Raw genomic sequence first — 14,950 nt, 5'->3', positions numbered from 1 at the left:
GATAGACAGTACGAAAGATAAAGAATCAAGGTACCCCGGTGAGAAGACAAATATCTGGAAATATTGAGACAAATAAATGTATACAGTAAGAACAAAAAGAACAAAAAACAAACAAACATCCTATGAGTTTTTATATACAAGTTTGATCTGAAAAGAGCTCCACTTCCAACTCCAGAATCAACCAAATGCATTTTATGGACAGATTTTAAAAAGGTACATTTAAAATCACGTCAAACGTCATGGATAAAAATGATCAGACACTCTATCGGAGTTCTTGTGGACCATGCAGTTTTTGCTATCATAGACATCCTCCCTTCCAGGAATACGGAGGGGTCAGTCTCTACAGCACTGGACGCATGCAGGTCCAGTTTAGTCATCGCTACGAAACGTGTTTGTCCCTTCGCTCACACAGTGAACAACTGCGAGGCCAATCCACAAGACCCTAAGCCTTTGTTGGGCCCAACATGGTGAGGATGATCGGGGGTGGGGGATGGGGAGGGGGTGGTTGCACGCTGAAGTCATATGTGTGATGTCATATGTAGGTGACGGCACCTTTGCTGTTCTTCTCGAGCGTGATGTCCACATAGGAGGAGGGCACGTAGCCCTCCTCACCGCTCTGCTTGCGCGCACGCGTCCAGCCGTCGCCCTTGTCCTCCTCGATCACATACAACACTTCGTCCTCCTTCATCACCAGCGTGCCCTCGTTTGCACCTGGACACACAGCGAGAGAGAGAGAGAGAGAGGGAGAGAGAGAGAGACAGAGAGAGAGATAGACATAGAGAAACAGAGAGAGAGAGAGAGAAAGAGAGAGAGATAGACATAGATAGACAGAGAGAGAGAGAGAAATAGAGAGAGACAGAGAGAGAGATAGAGGAAGGGAAAACAGCACAGAGTAAACCCGAGGGTGACTATGTCAGAGCGCCATCTTGTGTGACATTCAGCAACTTGTCAAGACTAAGACAAAGATGACCATTTCTATGACGCTTCACTAAGACAAAGATAACCATTTCTATGACTAAGACAAAGATGACCATTTCTATGACGCTTCACTAAGACAAAGATAACCATTTCTATGACGCTTCACTTTTACAGGGTTACAGGGTATCAAATATCCATAAAAAACACAAACACCAAGCATAACACCAAATAATATCTGATGTACAGTATATATATATATATATATATATATATATATATATATATATATATATATATATATATATATATATACACACACAATACAAAAGGCATTAAAACTGCCTTCTGCACAGTGCCCTAGTGATGAAAATCTAAAGTCTCTAAGGCATCCATAATGAATTTTTGGTCTGTTGTATCTGTAAGTGTATATGTGTGTGTGTGTGTGTGTGTGTGTGTGTTGTGTGTGTGTGTGTGTATACAGAGAACAGTGTGTGCTGGTTGGTGTGTAAGTGATATGTATGTGAACTGAGTGGGCGTACGTACACACACACACACACTTTTTATGTTTTTACCATCAAATGCATAGAGTGCTTTGCAGTGGCCAATGGCTGGTAGTGGGTCATCATCATCAAACTCGTCGTCAAACTCGTGGGGGTCCGGCTGAGGGGGGCTGCGGTGCTCCTGACTGGGGTCATCTGTGTAACTACCCTCGGGGCTAAAACACACACACACACACACACACACACACACACACACACACACACACTTTACCCAACTGGTATTTTTAATGTCAGTGTCAACAAGGCTCATAGAGCATCTGAACCTCTGAACTCTTATTCTGATGATGCATGAGGCAGCTTTTGGAGCACTGTTGCTGGGCAGTGTTCCTGAGTATTGCGGTTCTAGCATATCCATATTGACACTGGGCAACATTTCTTTCTTAATTAGTAGGCAAACTGTCATGATCATTCAATCAGAACACATGGAACCAGTTATGTAGTTGCCCTTTAACATTGCTCAAACAGTTGCCTCATGGATCATCACCTTAAGAGTCGAAAGCCTGACGTGGGTTCAAATTCACAAAGGAAAATGTCCGCTACTGTTTGCAAACAGTTTTTTGTTTGTTTTGGCGTGAGCGCTTGCAAGCGCTCCCAAATGATCTGAGGAGTTAGTTCTCATACATGGACCAAGGGGTTGTTGTTGAAATTGACCAACTTGGAAAAATGTTTACACAAAAACATTCACATTTAACAGTTCAAAGAAACACGTGTTTGCCTTGAACTTCGACGTGTTCGACTTGTTTGCCTCTGTTCAAAGAATTTGAAAACAGCTCACCTCTCAAAGCTCAATTTTCCTATATGAAGATGTCTACAAAAAACTGTTGGTGGACTGTGAGTAGGAGGACGTGAGGAGGACGACGTTAGCCTGTTCTGTGACCAAGTTTCCTTGGTCCAACTTACCGGTACTGACTGAGTGCATCAGTATGACTCCATTAACTGAATGCTAATCTTATTTAGCTGATAAATAGCAATACAGTAAATTACAGTACATTACATTAGAAAGCAGGCCTGAAGCAGCCGGAAGAGATATGAGAAGAGATGCTACTCATGCATGGCACCTGTCAGACATGAGCCGAGAGGATTCACTCACTTTTGCAGGGTATTACTTCTAACAACTCAGAGATCCATGGCATTAAACAAACTAATGATTAACACTACCTAGTGTTATAAAAAAGGACTGGTTGGTTATGAGCAATGAGAGGCAGTGTATTATAGTGTACAATACTAATGTTAGTCGAGTACAAAGCCATATGGCTAAGAGACTCCTGTGGTGGGACTGTGGTCATGCAAGTGTGTGTGTGTGTGTGTGTGTGTGTGTGTGTGTGTGTGTGTGTGTGTGTGTGTGTGTGTGTGTGTGTGTGTGTGTGTGTGTGTGTGTGTGTGTGTGTGTGTGTGTGTGTGTGTCTGTGTGTGTGTGTGTGCGTTTTCTCGTACCTCTCTCTCCCGTGAGGCGCATGATGGTTCACATCTGCACTGGGCCGGCGGTCACTGCGGGAGCTCTGCTTCCCCTCCACCTCCGACAACCAGCTCTGCGTGTGTGTGTGTGTGTGTGTGTGTGTGTGTGTGTGGGTGAGCAAACACACAAGGAGAAAAAATCCAACATTATCCCATGACAAACCCTCAGGCTCTATTCAACGTCCAGCTCAATCCTGACTCACATCCTGTGAGACACACTCACAAGAATTCCATAAGCCACACACGTCACACAGCCCCCACTAGGTGGTGCTAGTGAGCAGCTCTCTGCTACACTACTGTTTGTGTGTGGCTGATGTGTGCTACGTAGTGTGTGTGTGTGTGTGTGTGTGTGTTTTGGGAGGAATTGCCTTATAAGACCAAGACCTGGGGAGACGTCATTGGGGAGCATTACCTCATTTTTGTGGATCTCAGAGCGCAGTCGCTCCATAGTGCACATGGTCTCCGAGATCTTGGGCTGCAGACTGCTGGGGTCACCCATCTGTGGGTTCTTCTCATACACGTCCTTCATCTTGTTTAGTGCGTCTCTGTCACACACAAACACACAAACTATATGAGAACAGATATGCAAGTACAAACACACAAATACACACACACAGTCATATAGATCACATTCATACACATGCACATTTAGATTACATTCATTCACACACACACACACACACACACACACACACACACACACACACACACACATGCAAGCAGACATGAAGATTACATTAACACACATACTGTACACACAGGGACATTTACACTACAGTCACCTACACAGATGGCGGAATACAGGAGAGTGCTAGTTCTCCTTGGATGGTACAGATGTCTACCTTTGGTCGACTTCTTTTTGCAGTTCTTTGTTGAGCTCCTCGATCCTCTGCTGCAGCTTCTTGCGTCTCTGTTCGGGGGGCAGGTGGCTGAAGTCTTCCAGCGTCGGAGCCTGTGAAACGAACACAAACACACACACACACACACACACAAACACATGTGAGAAGTGAGCTCATTTCCCATAAATGTGCCAATGAACAGATTGAAAACACACACACACACACACACACACACACACACACACCACACACACACACACACACCACACACCACACACCACACACACACACACACAGACAAGCACATGTAGCTACAGATGTCTTTCCCAAAGTCTGGAACGTGACATAACCATAGGATGAAACCAAAAATAAACAGGGGAAATGCATAGTGGGTCACATACGACTCAAAGATGATAAACACATGTTGAGCTGTCCATCAAACCAGACTATGGGTCAGACTAACTGAGAGGGAAATCTGCACATATTAAAAAGCACACCGACCACAGAGTCCTCTCATAAAACAGGGTGAAGTGCATCTAAAGAGCACACAGTGAAGGGAGGGAGGGAGGGGGGGGTCACTGCTCTAAGAATATTCTAGAAATACTGGCTACTCTCCGCAAACGTCACACTACTCACCAGCTTCAGTGACCACTGCAGAGGCAGTGTGTGGGTGTGTGTGTGTGTGTGTGTGGCCGAGAGCAGGCAAACGAAAAGAGAAACAAAAACACAAAACATTTCATCCCATTTCATTTCATCAACAACTGCACACACACACACACACACACACACACACACTATATAACACTACTGTGGAGGTTGGGGGGTGAAGTTGTTACTTTGGATCTATTAAATCTATGACTGACTGTCACATGGTTGGCACAAGGCGAAGGTAAACAGGCACATGATCGTACAGAGCATTGGCTTTCAATGGGGCAAACGCTGTGGAAACTGTGAGAAGTTTATAGAGAACCACAGCGGCGGATAACGCAGTACCAACACAACACCACTCCCAGCCCCAAACCCCATCTCGGACTCTGCTATGAACACACACACACACACACACACACACACACGCACGCACACGCACACGCATGCACACACACGCACACACACAGCATTCATCATCAGCATTCGTTTAGCGCTCAAGCAGTGTGGCAGCAACCCTGCGTTGGTGTCACACAGCAGAAGAGAGAGAGAGGAAAGGATAAAGGAGGAAGGAAGGAATCACTGCAAATCCAGACTGCATCTGACTCTCAAGCCGATCCGGTTCAATCGTGGCCCACATGTGGGCCGGATCTGGGCCAGGAGTCAGGCCCACGCCCATAGCATGGCACGGCACGGCACACTCTTACCCCTCTCCTCAGGGCCCTGAGTGTGGGCACCTTGGGCCTGAGTGACCTCATGTCTGTGAGGCGCTGCACCAGGCGCTCCGTGGGGACCCGCGGGGTCTGGAGTGAGGGGCGGGAGGGGAGTGAGGGGCAGGAGGGGCAGGGAGGGGCGGGGGGAGGGGACGGAGGGGGCAGCTGGGACACACAACAGAACACAACACAACACAACAAGGGCGGGTCAACGAGCAATCACCGCTTCGCCACTTCCCCACCGCCGCTGCTGCGGCACGTTGGACAAATAAAAGGTCAAATAAAGTGGCGTGCTGTGCCGGTGTGTGTGTGTGTGTGTGTTGTGTGTGTGTGTGTGTTTGTGTGTGTTTACTGAAATTCTCTCCAACGCCTGGCTTAACAAAGCTGTGATGTGCGAGATTCATTTCCCAGCCATGGCAAAGGGAAACACAATCAAGCGGCGATTACCAACACAACAACCGGTCATTAGAAACACAACAACCGGTCATTAGAAACACAACAACCGGTCAAACACTGCGCCACAAAAGCAGCAGGTGGACTCGTCACTGGGGATCCTGCACGTTACTCATTAACAGAGACAAGAGCACAGACAGCCAGAGATGGTCAAAGTACTTTAGGGTTGGTGTGTGTTATGCTTCACTGTGTGAATCCCACTTCAAGGTGCTGTGTATGGCAAAAAAAACACAGCATTATTCTGACACTGTTTTGGACCCATCTGGGTGAGAAGACACCCCTCAAGACAAGACAAGACTCACCTTTGGTTTTTTACCAAAGAGCCAGAGCTTGTTCTTGGCTTTGCTTATTGAGTGTTTGGGGTCGGGTTTGCCGCCCTCGTTCTTGGGCGTGCCGATGGTTCCGTCCGACCCGGTGCGCTGGATGTTCTGGCTGAAGTCCTCGAAGGGGAAGTCGCCCGGAGGCTCGAAGCCGGACTTAAAGGACTCCACCACGATGGTTGAATCCTTAAACAACAAAACCAACCAGACCAAACCGAAAAACAACAAAGAGAGAAAATCATTACAGTGGATTTAGACATTCAGACATTCATTTGAAATAATGACCATGGCTAACACAGGCTATGAATGTGGAACATTCTCTGGGGAAGAGTTAGGATACAGTTATTAGGAAAAGTGCTCCCACCAACTCTGGGAGCTCCTTAAACACACAAGATGAACAAATCCCACACTGACTCCACCCTAGACTTCATTAGACTGAGAGGAATATCATCTCATCAGTGAGTTTTCTTCTCCTCAGATACGGTCTAATTCAGACAACTCAACCTTTGTCCTAGCACTGGGTGGGTGGCTATAGGTTTGTATTATGTTTTGCTGTACACCAAAACAAATGAAACAAACAAATAATGACAAAACAATAACAAAAACAACAGCATTAAGTCAAAGACATTAAGAACACATTGTGATTGGAAAACAGCTGTGGTCACTGCATCTGCTGTGGGCGGGTTGGCTGAATGAGTGTTGCTGAGGTCAGGCAGACGTAGAGCCAGTGACCAGGACTCAGGACAGGGGGAGAAGCTCTTTAGGAGCGTCTAGGGAGTGTGAGCCCGGGCGCAGCGTCTGGGTCGGGCTCTATGGAGGTCACCGAGCAGCTGCACTGACGTCTCAGGAAAAGCACATCATCACGCCCTCTATAGCTGGACAAACCAGTCATGTCTCTGCATCTGAGCTCAATGGTCTCCATCCATATAGGGAGGTGGTAGTGTATGTATATATATTGGTAGAGTAGTGGCTAAGGAACTTGGCTAGCATGCAGTAGTCATGGGTTCGATTCCGGACTGCCACCGTAGCATCCTTGAGCTAGGCACTTAATCCCGAATTGCACCAGGGAGACTGGCCCCTACAATAGACATATGTAAGTCGCTATGGATAAAAGCATCAGCTAAATGCATAAATGAATAAATATCGAGATGGACCATTCTGACTGCCGTAGCAGGCCTGCAACACAACAGCCTTATAAACAGCCAAACATGCATCCAGGGCTGGAGCCATTGATTTGGATACAGCCAATTATCCTAGATGATCACGTAAAAGCTAAACATAAAAAACCTAAAAAAACCTAAAAAAACCTCAAAATATTATGGTGGAAAGACCTAGATATATCTATGTGCCTGCACCTGGATTTGTGTACTTTTGACATCCAACAAGCTTAGGAGAATAAAAGCACTAAGATTCAAACATTTAGGTTAAGATTATCCATTAGTACATCCTGGATGCATCCTTGATAAAATGTTTAAAACGGTCTTGTTACACTTCGCAAGACTTCCCAGCACCTGCTCTGCACATGTGGCAAGATGTTCCTTCACATCTCAAACCACCCAAACATCTCCCCCTCCACCAACCCACCCCAACATCTCCCCCTCCACGAACCCACCCCAACATCTCCCCTCCACCAACCCACCCAAACATCTCCCCCTCCACCAACCCACCCAAACATCTCCCACTACACCAACCCACCCAAACATCTCCCCCTCCACCAACCCACCCAAACATCTCCCCTCCACCAACCCACCCAAACATCTCCCCCTCCACCAACCCACCCAAACATCTCCCAACACCAACCCACCCAGGCATCTCCCCTCCACCACCCTTGGAACATCTCCCACTACACCAACCCACCCAAACATCTCCCCCTCCACCAACCCACCCAAACATCTCCCACTACACCAACCCACCCAAACATCTCCCCCTCCACCAACCCACCCCAATATCTCTCCCTTTCCACCCACTCTCCCTCCCCACCCCAACATCTCTCCCTCTCCACCCACTCCCGCTCCCCCAACCCAATGTCTCTCCCCAACCACTCCAACGTGTCTTCCGTTCCACCCAATCATTGCTCACCTTCCTCTCGTCCACGGCCTTTCCAGCCGACACCATTCCCTCCAGGCACTTGGAGATGATGGGCACGACGCGGCGCTCCACCTCGGCAAAGCTCCGGTACGTCTCACCCAGCTTCACTGTCCGCTGCTGGTCCATGTCCTGTAGGTTCTGTGGGAGGAAGGCCAGAGGGGACACGAGTCATCAAGAGGGGACACGAGTCATCAGAGGGGACACAAAGCATGAGTCGAGACACAAATAATCAGTGATGAGTTATTGACATCTCAAAATACCTTAAAAAGCAAAGTGTCTTTATTTCATAAAAGCCAAGGCTATGAAAGGAGATGAAAACATGCGCTGAGTCTAAAGAATAAATAACATCTGGAAGTCACAGATTGATGTTCTTTTATTTTTTTTAATTTCTAAGAATTGGAGTTGTATACGGAGACTTAAGAGGAGCACTTCTCATTTAGGAAAATCAGCACTTCATAGATGCTTCATTACCTGGGGTAACTAAAAATGTCTAAGAAAAACATCCAGTTCTGTTTTTAATTCTTAAAAGCCAAGGTTATATAAGGTGATGCAAAGAGAGATCAAACCAAGTGATTCACAGATGTGTCCTTTACACAGAGAAACTGAAAATGCCACAACAAATCATGTTTTAAATTTTCCAAAAAAGTTGCACAAAGCAATGCAAAAGGAAAGTCCCTGTGTGTGGACACGTTTTGCTCTCAGAGACAAAATATGTCTAAAACAAAACACAGCTTTTCTCTTTTGAAAGTCTACAATGTTGATGCATGTTTCTTTGGTAACCATGGAAAAAGGGGATCCCAATGACAAATGAAACTGCTGCAGTCGATATGCCCAGTTGCATTTTGGATGCTGTACGGTTGCTTTCAGGATAATGATTACCTTTTTAACCAAGGAAATTTCAACAACTTCCAACTGCCTACAAAAAAAAAAAACTGCCTGTTCAGACTAATTTTGGTCAGACACTGATGATCGTACATTACAGAGAGTTGACCTGGAAATCAGACCATTTTTAGAGGAAAATCATCCTAATCTGCAGTGATTTACACAGGTTTGAGGTAATTGGCATAGGAGAGGGGTGGGTCGAAGGTCGCGCACCTTGAAGATCTGTGGGATTGCCGAGTTGAAGTGTTTCCATTGCTCGCGGTTGAAAGTCTGCAGCTGGGCGGCGTACTCGTTCTTGCTCTCGTCCGCCATGTGTGTTCTAAGGTACAGCTGGGCCTTGGCCTGAGGAACCGCAGAAGAACCGCAGGCTGAGCTTTAGAACCCCACACATTTCAACACATTTCATAAAGGAGCTGGAATTGGACCTGGCTCCACTTGGAATGTTTAAACAAAAAGGGTCCAATTTAAAAGTTCAAAGAAAATATGTCAGTCCAGAACATTTCCCTCAGTTTGCCAAATTTGAGCTGGGCTCAGTACCAAAAAGTCTGATTCTGGTTCTGGTACGTGTCTGCTCCATCCGTTCCAATGTCGGCTGGAAATTGGCACTACCACACTAAAAAACCTGCTGCTCCCAGGACTAGTGGCAGAGAGAGGAACTGCAGCCACTCACCTTCTCCACTTCTGACTTGGTGGCGTTGATGTCGTTGTCCAGCCTCTCATAGAGCAGCTGGCATTTCTCGGCTTCTTTACATTCCCGCTCAAACTTCTTTTTGCTCTAGAAGACAAACACGTAACATGTCGTCAAGACCTATATGTATAGGAGTGTAATTAAAATAGCCCCACATCATCACATACCCTTCACCATACCTAGAGATTGGCATGGGTGTTATTTCAGTTAGCCTATTAGCTGGTTTGATGCTCATTGAGCTCAATGCAAATCAAACCAGCTAATAGGCTAACTGAAATCTTACCAATATATCTCAAATATGATGAAAAGTATATGATGATACTATTTTAATTCAAAACCAAGGTAACTTTATCAGGATGCACAGTATTCTGGATCCATGAAATAACTGGCCTTTAAAAAAAATACAAATCTGCCCGTCTCTATGGAAATTTAACATAGGGGTGTCAATACTTATGACCCCTGTATTTTTTAGGAAGAACATTTATTTATTTATGATACATTATTCATTCACTAAGAAAATTGGTGTCCTTAAAGGTTAGATATTTCCTCATTTTTCACTTATAAGGCATTAAGATCAATTTCCAAAAGATGATTTTATATTCCTCTTTTCAGTCAACTTTAGCATGGGTGCCAATACTTTTGGCCAGCACTGTATATAGGAGTATGTTTACCTATATGTCTTTCTATGCAGACAGTGTGTGTCAAAAGAAGATGATCCTCACTTCCAGATTGTTACCCAACAAGAGAACATGAACACAGCCCAAGTTAACCACTGACATACCAGAGGACTGGATCATTGGCACCAGGGCAGTAGCTGGAGAAAATGTTCGTAAATAAACAGGCAACTAACAGAGTGGATGGCGTACGGGTGGGGGGTGGGCAAAGAAATAAAAGTGTGGGGCTACCCTGCTGCCAGAGCATCTGTGCTGCATTACGTGACAGTGCAGCACGGCGCGGAGCAACAAAGAGGAATACCTAACGCATGACAGCATGGCAGAGTCTGATGGGAGATTCAGCTGCTGCTGGCCCAGGCTAACGCTAGGGCCCGTAGAGAGGCTCACAGGGTCTCCAGAGCCGGACAGAGCAGGACACGGCAACACACACACACACACGCATTCACGTGTGTGAATGTGTGTGTGTAAGTGTATGTGTGCGTGTGAGTGTGTGAGTGTGTGTGTGCGTAATAGTGAAGTGTGTGTATGGATTTGTATCTGTGTATGTGTGTCTGTGCTCAGCTCCAAAATGGCTCATAGGTCTCCAGACCTGGCAAGAGCTGAAGATAGCATCACACATTTAACTGTGAGTGTATGTGTGTGTGTGTGTGATTGTGTGTGTGTGTGTGTGACAGTGAGAGTGAGCTTATGTTTGTGCTTGGATGAGTAATTATGTGTGTGTGTGTGTGTGTGTGTGTGTGTGTGTGTGTGTGTGTGTGTGTGTGTGTGACACACGCAGTCCTCTCAGTTACTCACACTGTCCATCTGTTTCCAACAGTGGTCCAAATATTGTTGTGCCTTTCTGCCTTCCTGAAGATGCTGTGAAACACAAACAGACACAGAGACAGAGAGAGACAGAGAGACGGAGAGAGAGAGAGAGAGAGAGAGAGAGAATATAAATACAAAAATGCAGACAGCCACAGGCCAGTATGCTCATATACACAGAGAAACATATAACAGTCAAACATAAAAAATGGCCGACTGGATCTGAAAATTTCCGGAGAATGCTTTAACAGTTGTGTCACCATATTAATCATGGCCAAGTACTTTTAAATGTGTGTTTTGGCCACTCAACCAGACCACTCTGTTCCAGGAGGAAAATAGTCATCCCTAATTTCTCTTGACAGTTTAAACAACTTCTGGTTGAGCGTGGAGCAGTGTGTGTGTGTGTGTGTGTGTGTGTGTGTGTGTATATATGAGTGTATGTATGTGTGTGTTTGCATGAGTCTGTTTGCGTGAGTGTGGCTGTATGTATGATCATATATGTGTGCATGTTTGTGTATTTGTGTGGGCATACTGTATGTGTGTGTGTGTGTGCGTGTGTGTGTATATATGAGTGTATGTATGTGTGTGTTTGCATGAGTCTGTTTGCGTGAGTGTGTCTGTATGTATGATCATATATGTGTGCATGTTTGTGTATTTGTGTGGGCATACTGTATGTGTGTGTGTGTGTGTGCGTACATGTGTACAGTCTGTGTGGCTCCCTGTCTCTGAATGTCATCAACAGGATTGTTGATCCATTGAAAGCCCTCCATATATCACAGACCTTCTACAGACCTATACACCCTCCCATTCACTACGGTCATCTACAGCTGGATTACTGACAATACCAACGTCAGGCTCACCACAATGGGAGCAAAGGCCTAAACTGTGTACACACTAAACCATGCGTGTGTGCATATACAGTATCTGTGTGGGCATATGAGTGTGTATTTGTGATGTGTACTCACATGTTTCCTCTCACACTTAAGGTCCTGTGAGTATTTCATCAGCTCACCATACACCTTGTGTCCCATCTCCTCGGCAACGACCTCTCTCTGACCTGCGTAGTCATTCAGCTCGTTCAGGATAGAGTAGAAGGAGATGCAGGATGTGAACCTGTAGGCAGAAATCAGAATAATTTATGAAAAGCCTGCTAAGATTTTTTTTTAAATGTAAGACATACATTAAGAAACAAAAAATTTAAAAATTAAGTAGTAGTTGTAGTTGTATTGTAGGGTACCAATACCTGTATCCTCAAGAAAGAACTACAAATCATTGAAACAATATGAATGCCACCAATGCATTTTTCATACATACATACATACATACATACATACATACATACATACATTACATACATTACATACATACATACATACATACATACAAACAATTGAATAAATAATTGTAATTCAAGACCTCGTATGCAAAATCTGGATGTATTTAAGACTTTTCAAGGCCTAAAATTGAGATTACTAAATTGTTGACTTTCTTAGACCCAGCGAATACCCCATATACATACGCCGGAGACCAGAACAGAAGCGGAACATATCCCTCTAGAGTCTACATTATGGACTAAATCGATGACAAAAGTCCCCATTAACAGAACATGCCTGCACCAGAAACCATTACAGAACGGGTCGGTTCTACCACCCCCCCAGAAACCATTACAAAACAAGTCGGTTCTACCACCCCACCCCTGCAAACAGGACACATTCCTGGACATGTACTGGACTTCATCAGTAAATAAACTCATGAACAGAGCATACATCTGTTTACTTGTAGCAGAATCTTTCACAAAAGACTTCAAAAGCAGGAGGACATATTTCTTGTATACATTTGTTATGAAAGTCCCCATTAACACAACACAGGCCAAAGTCCAAAATGAAATGCTTTCACAAGATATCAACAACCGTGAGTGTGTGAAAGCATATGTGTGTGAGTCTTCATAAAATCACTGTACATTTACTGAGACCTTCGGTACAGATACTACATGTCTGTGGAAACCCAAGCCTTGTGAGTCATCGAAGATCATCTAAGACAGTACAAACTGTCTCCCACAGAAAAGTTCTCTGCTAAATGAGAGCCACCAGCACTCAGGCACACTAAGCAGACTGCTGGATAGTTCTAGCACTCAGGCACAGTGAGTAAACTGCTGGATAGTTCCAGCACTCAGGCACAGTGAGTAAACTGCTGGATAGTTCCAGCACTGAGGCACAGTGAGTAAACTGCTGGATAGTTCCAGCACTCAGGCACAGTGAGTAAACTGCTGGATAGCTCCTCTCCAGCCCTGGGCCCTCTGTCTGCACCTAACTGTGCCATCTGCTGTCTGTTCCCCTGGAGGATACTTTGCACGGCCACCACAGCTTGGTCCAGCCGCAGAGCTACATCTAGACAGCTTTTCATGCTACACTAAAACATGACAAACACAGCAAACCACAGGCAAAGCATGTTTCCATCTTTCATGAGAACTTCTAACAAGAGATCTAGTGATTATCACTGTTATGTACACTGACAAAGAAAATATCCACTATTCAAAGGAAAAAAAATATGCATATCTAATGAATGCAAATCTAATGCATCACCGTTACCTAGAGGGGAAAAAAGAGTACCGATGTATGAAGTAGATTTGAGTAGAGAGTGAGTGTGTGTGTGTGTGTGTGTGTGTGTGTGTGTGTGTGTCTGTGTGTGTGTGTGGTATATTGTGGTGTGTCAGTGTGTGTGTATGTAGTGATGTATGTATACTGTGTGTGTGTGTGTGTGTGTGTGTGTGTGTGTGTGTGTGTGTGTGTGTGTGTGTGTGTGTGTGTGTGTGTGAGAGTGAGTGTGTGAAAGCCCTACCTGCTGCTGGGGAGGAGGGCAGGTGTGTGTGGCTGTGTGGTTGTGTGGCTGACAATTGAGGTCAGTGTTGATTATAAAGGCCTACAGACCAGCCCATCCTCCCGGTCAGGCTCAGCTCACGTTATTAGAAAATTCCCTCTGGGGCATGGGAGGTCTCCACAGCCACAGTCACACACACACAGACATACAGTACACACACACATACATACACTCACACACAGACATACAGTACACACACACACTCACGCACATGCAGACTCTCACCAACACACACACACGGACATACACAGACTCTAACCGACACACACACACGCAAACACACACTTAAATGAATAAACATGAATAAACACAAAAACATATAAAACACATACACGTACAGTATTCTCTCTCACACACACACACACACACACACACACACACACACACACACACACACACAGAGCCAACACCCCCCCCGTCACCATCCCCTTGAAGGCCGCCCCCGTCGTCTCTCCCTCCCACGGTCCTGCCCACACATCAGAGGGCTCTGGCGCCCAGGAATGCCCGTTAGGCTGCGCACACAGAGGCTCAAATGGTGCGTGTCTAATGCAATTCATTAGCGAGACGGGTGCTTGGTGCGGTCACTCCCTGGTCCCCTCCGTCCCCTCTGCCTGGACTCTCAGGCGACGGTAAAACATGCCCGGAGGCTGTAAAGAGTCTCCCTCTCTCTCTCTCCATGGCCAGTTTTGGCAGCTGCTGCCTCCGCTGTCGTTGACAGATCATTATACTCCATCAGAAGTGTAAAGGAGCTTATTGATGTCTCGGCCACCAGCGGAGACATGTCTTCCTCTAAACTGGACACGGAGGGAGCGTGCTCACTGGGACTGTCCACATGAGGCTCAAAGGCCTTTGGTGGGGATGCAAATGGGTGCCATTGAGATTGGGACGGTCGGAGAGGCAGGTAGTGTGGGACAATGACTGCAGTAAACATGCACAGCATGCACGTCATGGCGCCATGCACTTACGTTCTGAAGATATGTGGGCATGAGGGTCACTTGAGGACATGAGGGCAACTTTGGTCAGCCTCTTTGGCA

The 14,950-nt window shown here is 45.8% G+C and overlaps 1 protein-coding gene across 4 annotated transcripts in view; it reads right to left on the bottom strand.

The window, feature by feature from the left end:
* The window catches only part of fnbp1l (formin binding protein 1-like), a 50,210-nt gene that overhangs the window by 4,847 nt on the left and 30,413 nt on the right, over nucleotides 1-14,950 (bottom strand). Inside the window, exons 4-15 of one of the 4 annotated variants that reach the window (XM_048253550.1) lie at nucleotides 12,005-12,152; nucleotides 11,031-11,093; nucleotides 9,544-9,648; nucleotides 9,087-9,215; nucleotides 7,983-8,129; nucleotides 5,886-6,089; nucleotides 5,125-5,295; nucleotides 3,776-3,885; nucleotides 3,346-3,478; nucleotides 2,913-3,007; nucleotides 1,491-1,633; nucleotides 115-711 (exon numbers count right to left, since the gene is read on the bottom strand). In XM_048253550.1, coding sequence (XP_048109507.1) covers nucleotides 533-711; nucleotides 1,491-1,633; nucleotides 2,913-3,007; nucleotides 3,346-3,478; nucleotides 3,776-3,885; nucleotides 5,125-5,295; nucleotides 5,886-6,089; nucleotides 7,983-8,129; nucleotides 9,087-9,215; nucleotides 9,544-9,648; nucleotides 11,031-11,093; nucleotides 12,005-12,152 — 1,627 coding nt within the window. In that variant the 3' untranslated portion in view covers nucleotides 115-532. Of the gene's footprint in view, nucleotides 1-114; nucleotides 712-1,475; nucleotides 1,634-2,912; nucleotides 3,008-3,345; nucleotides 3,479-3,775; nucleotides 3,886-5,124; nucleotides 5,296-5,885; nucleotides 6,090-7,982; nucleotides 8,130-9,086; nucleotides 9,216-9,543; nucleotides 9,649-11,030; nucleotides 11,094-12,004; nucleotides 12,153-14,950 lie in introns of those variants that run through there. The other 3 variants (XM_048253548.1, XM_048253547.1, XM_048253549.1) reach the window with 3 other exon arrangements.

Source organism: Alosa alosa, chromosome 9, assembly GCF_017589495.1.
Source record: "Alosa alosa isolate M-15738 ecotype Scorff River chromosome 9, AALO_Geno_1.1, whole genome shotgun sequence".
NCBI lineage: Eukaryota > Metazoa > Chordata > Actinopteri > Clupeiformes > Clupeidae > Alosa > Alosa alosa.
This window is presented reverse-complemented; position numbering and strand designations above follow the sequence as displayed.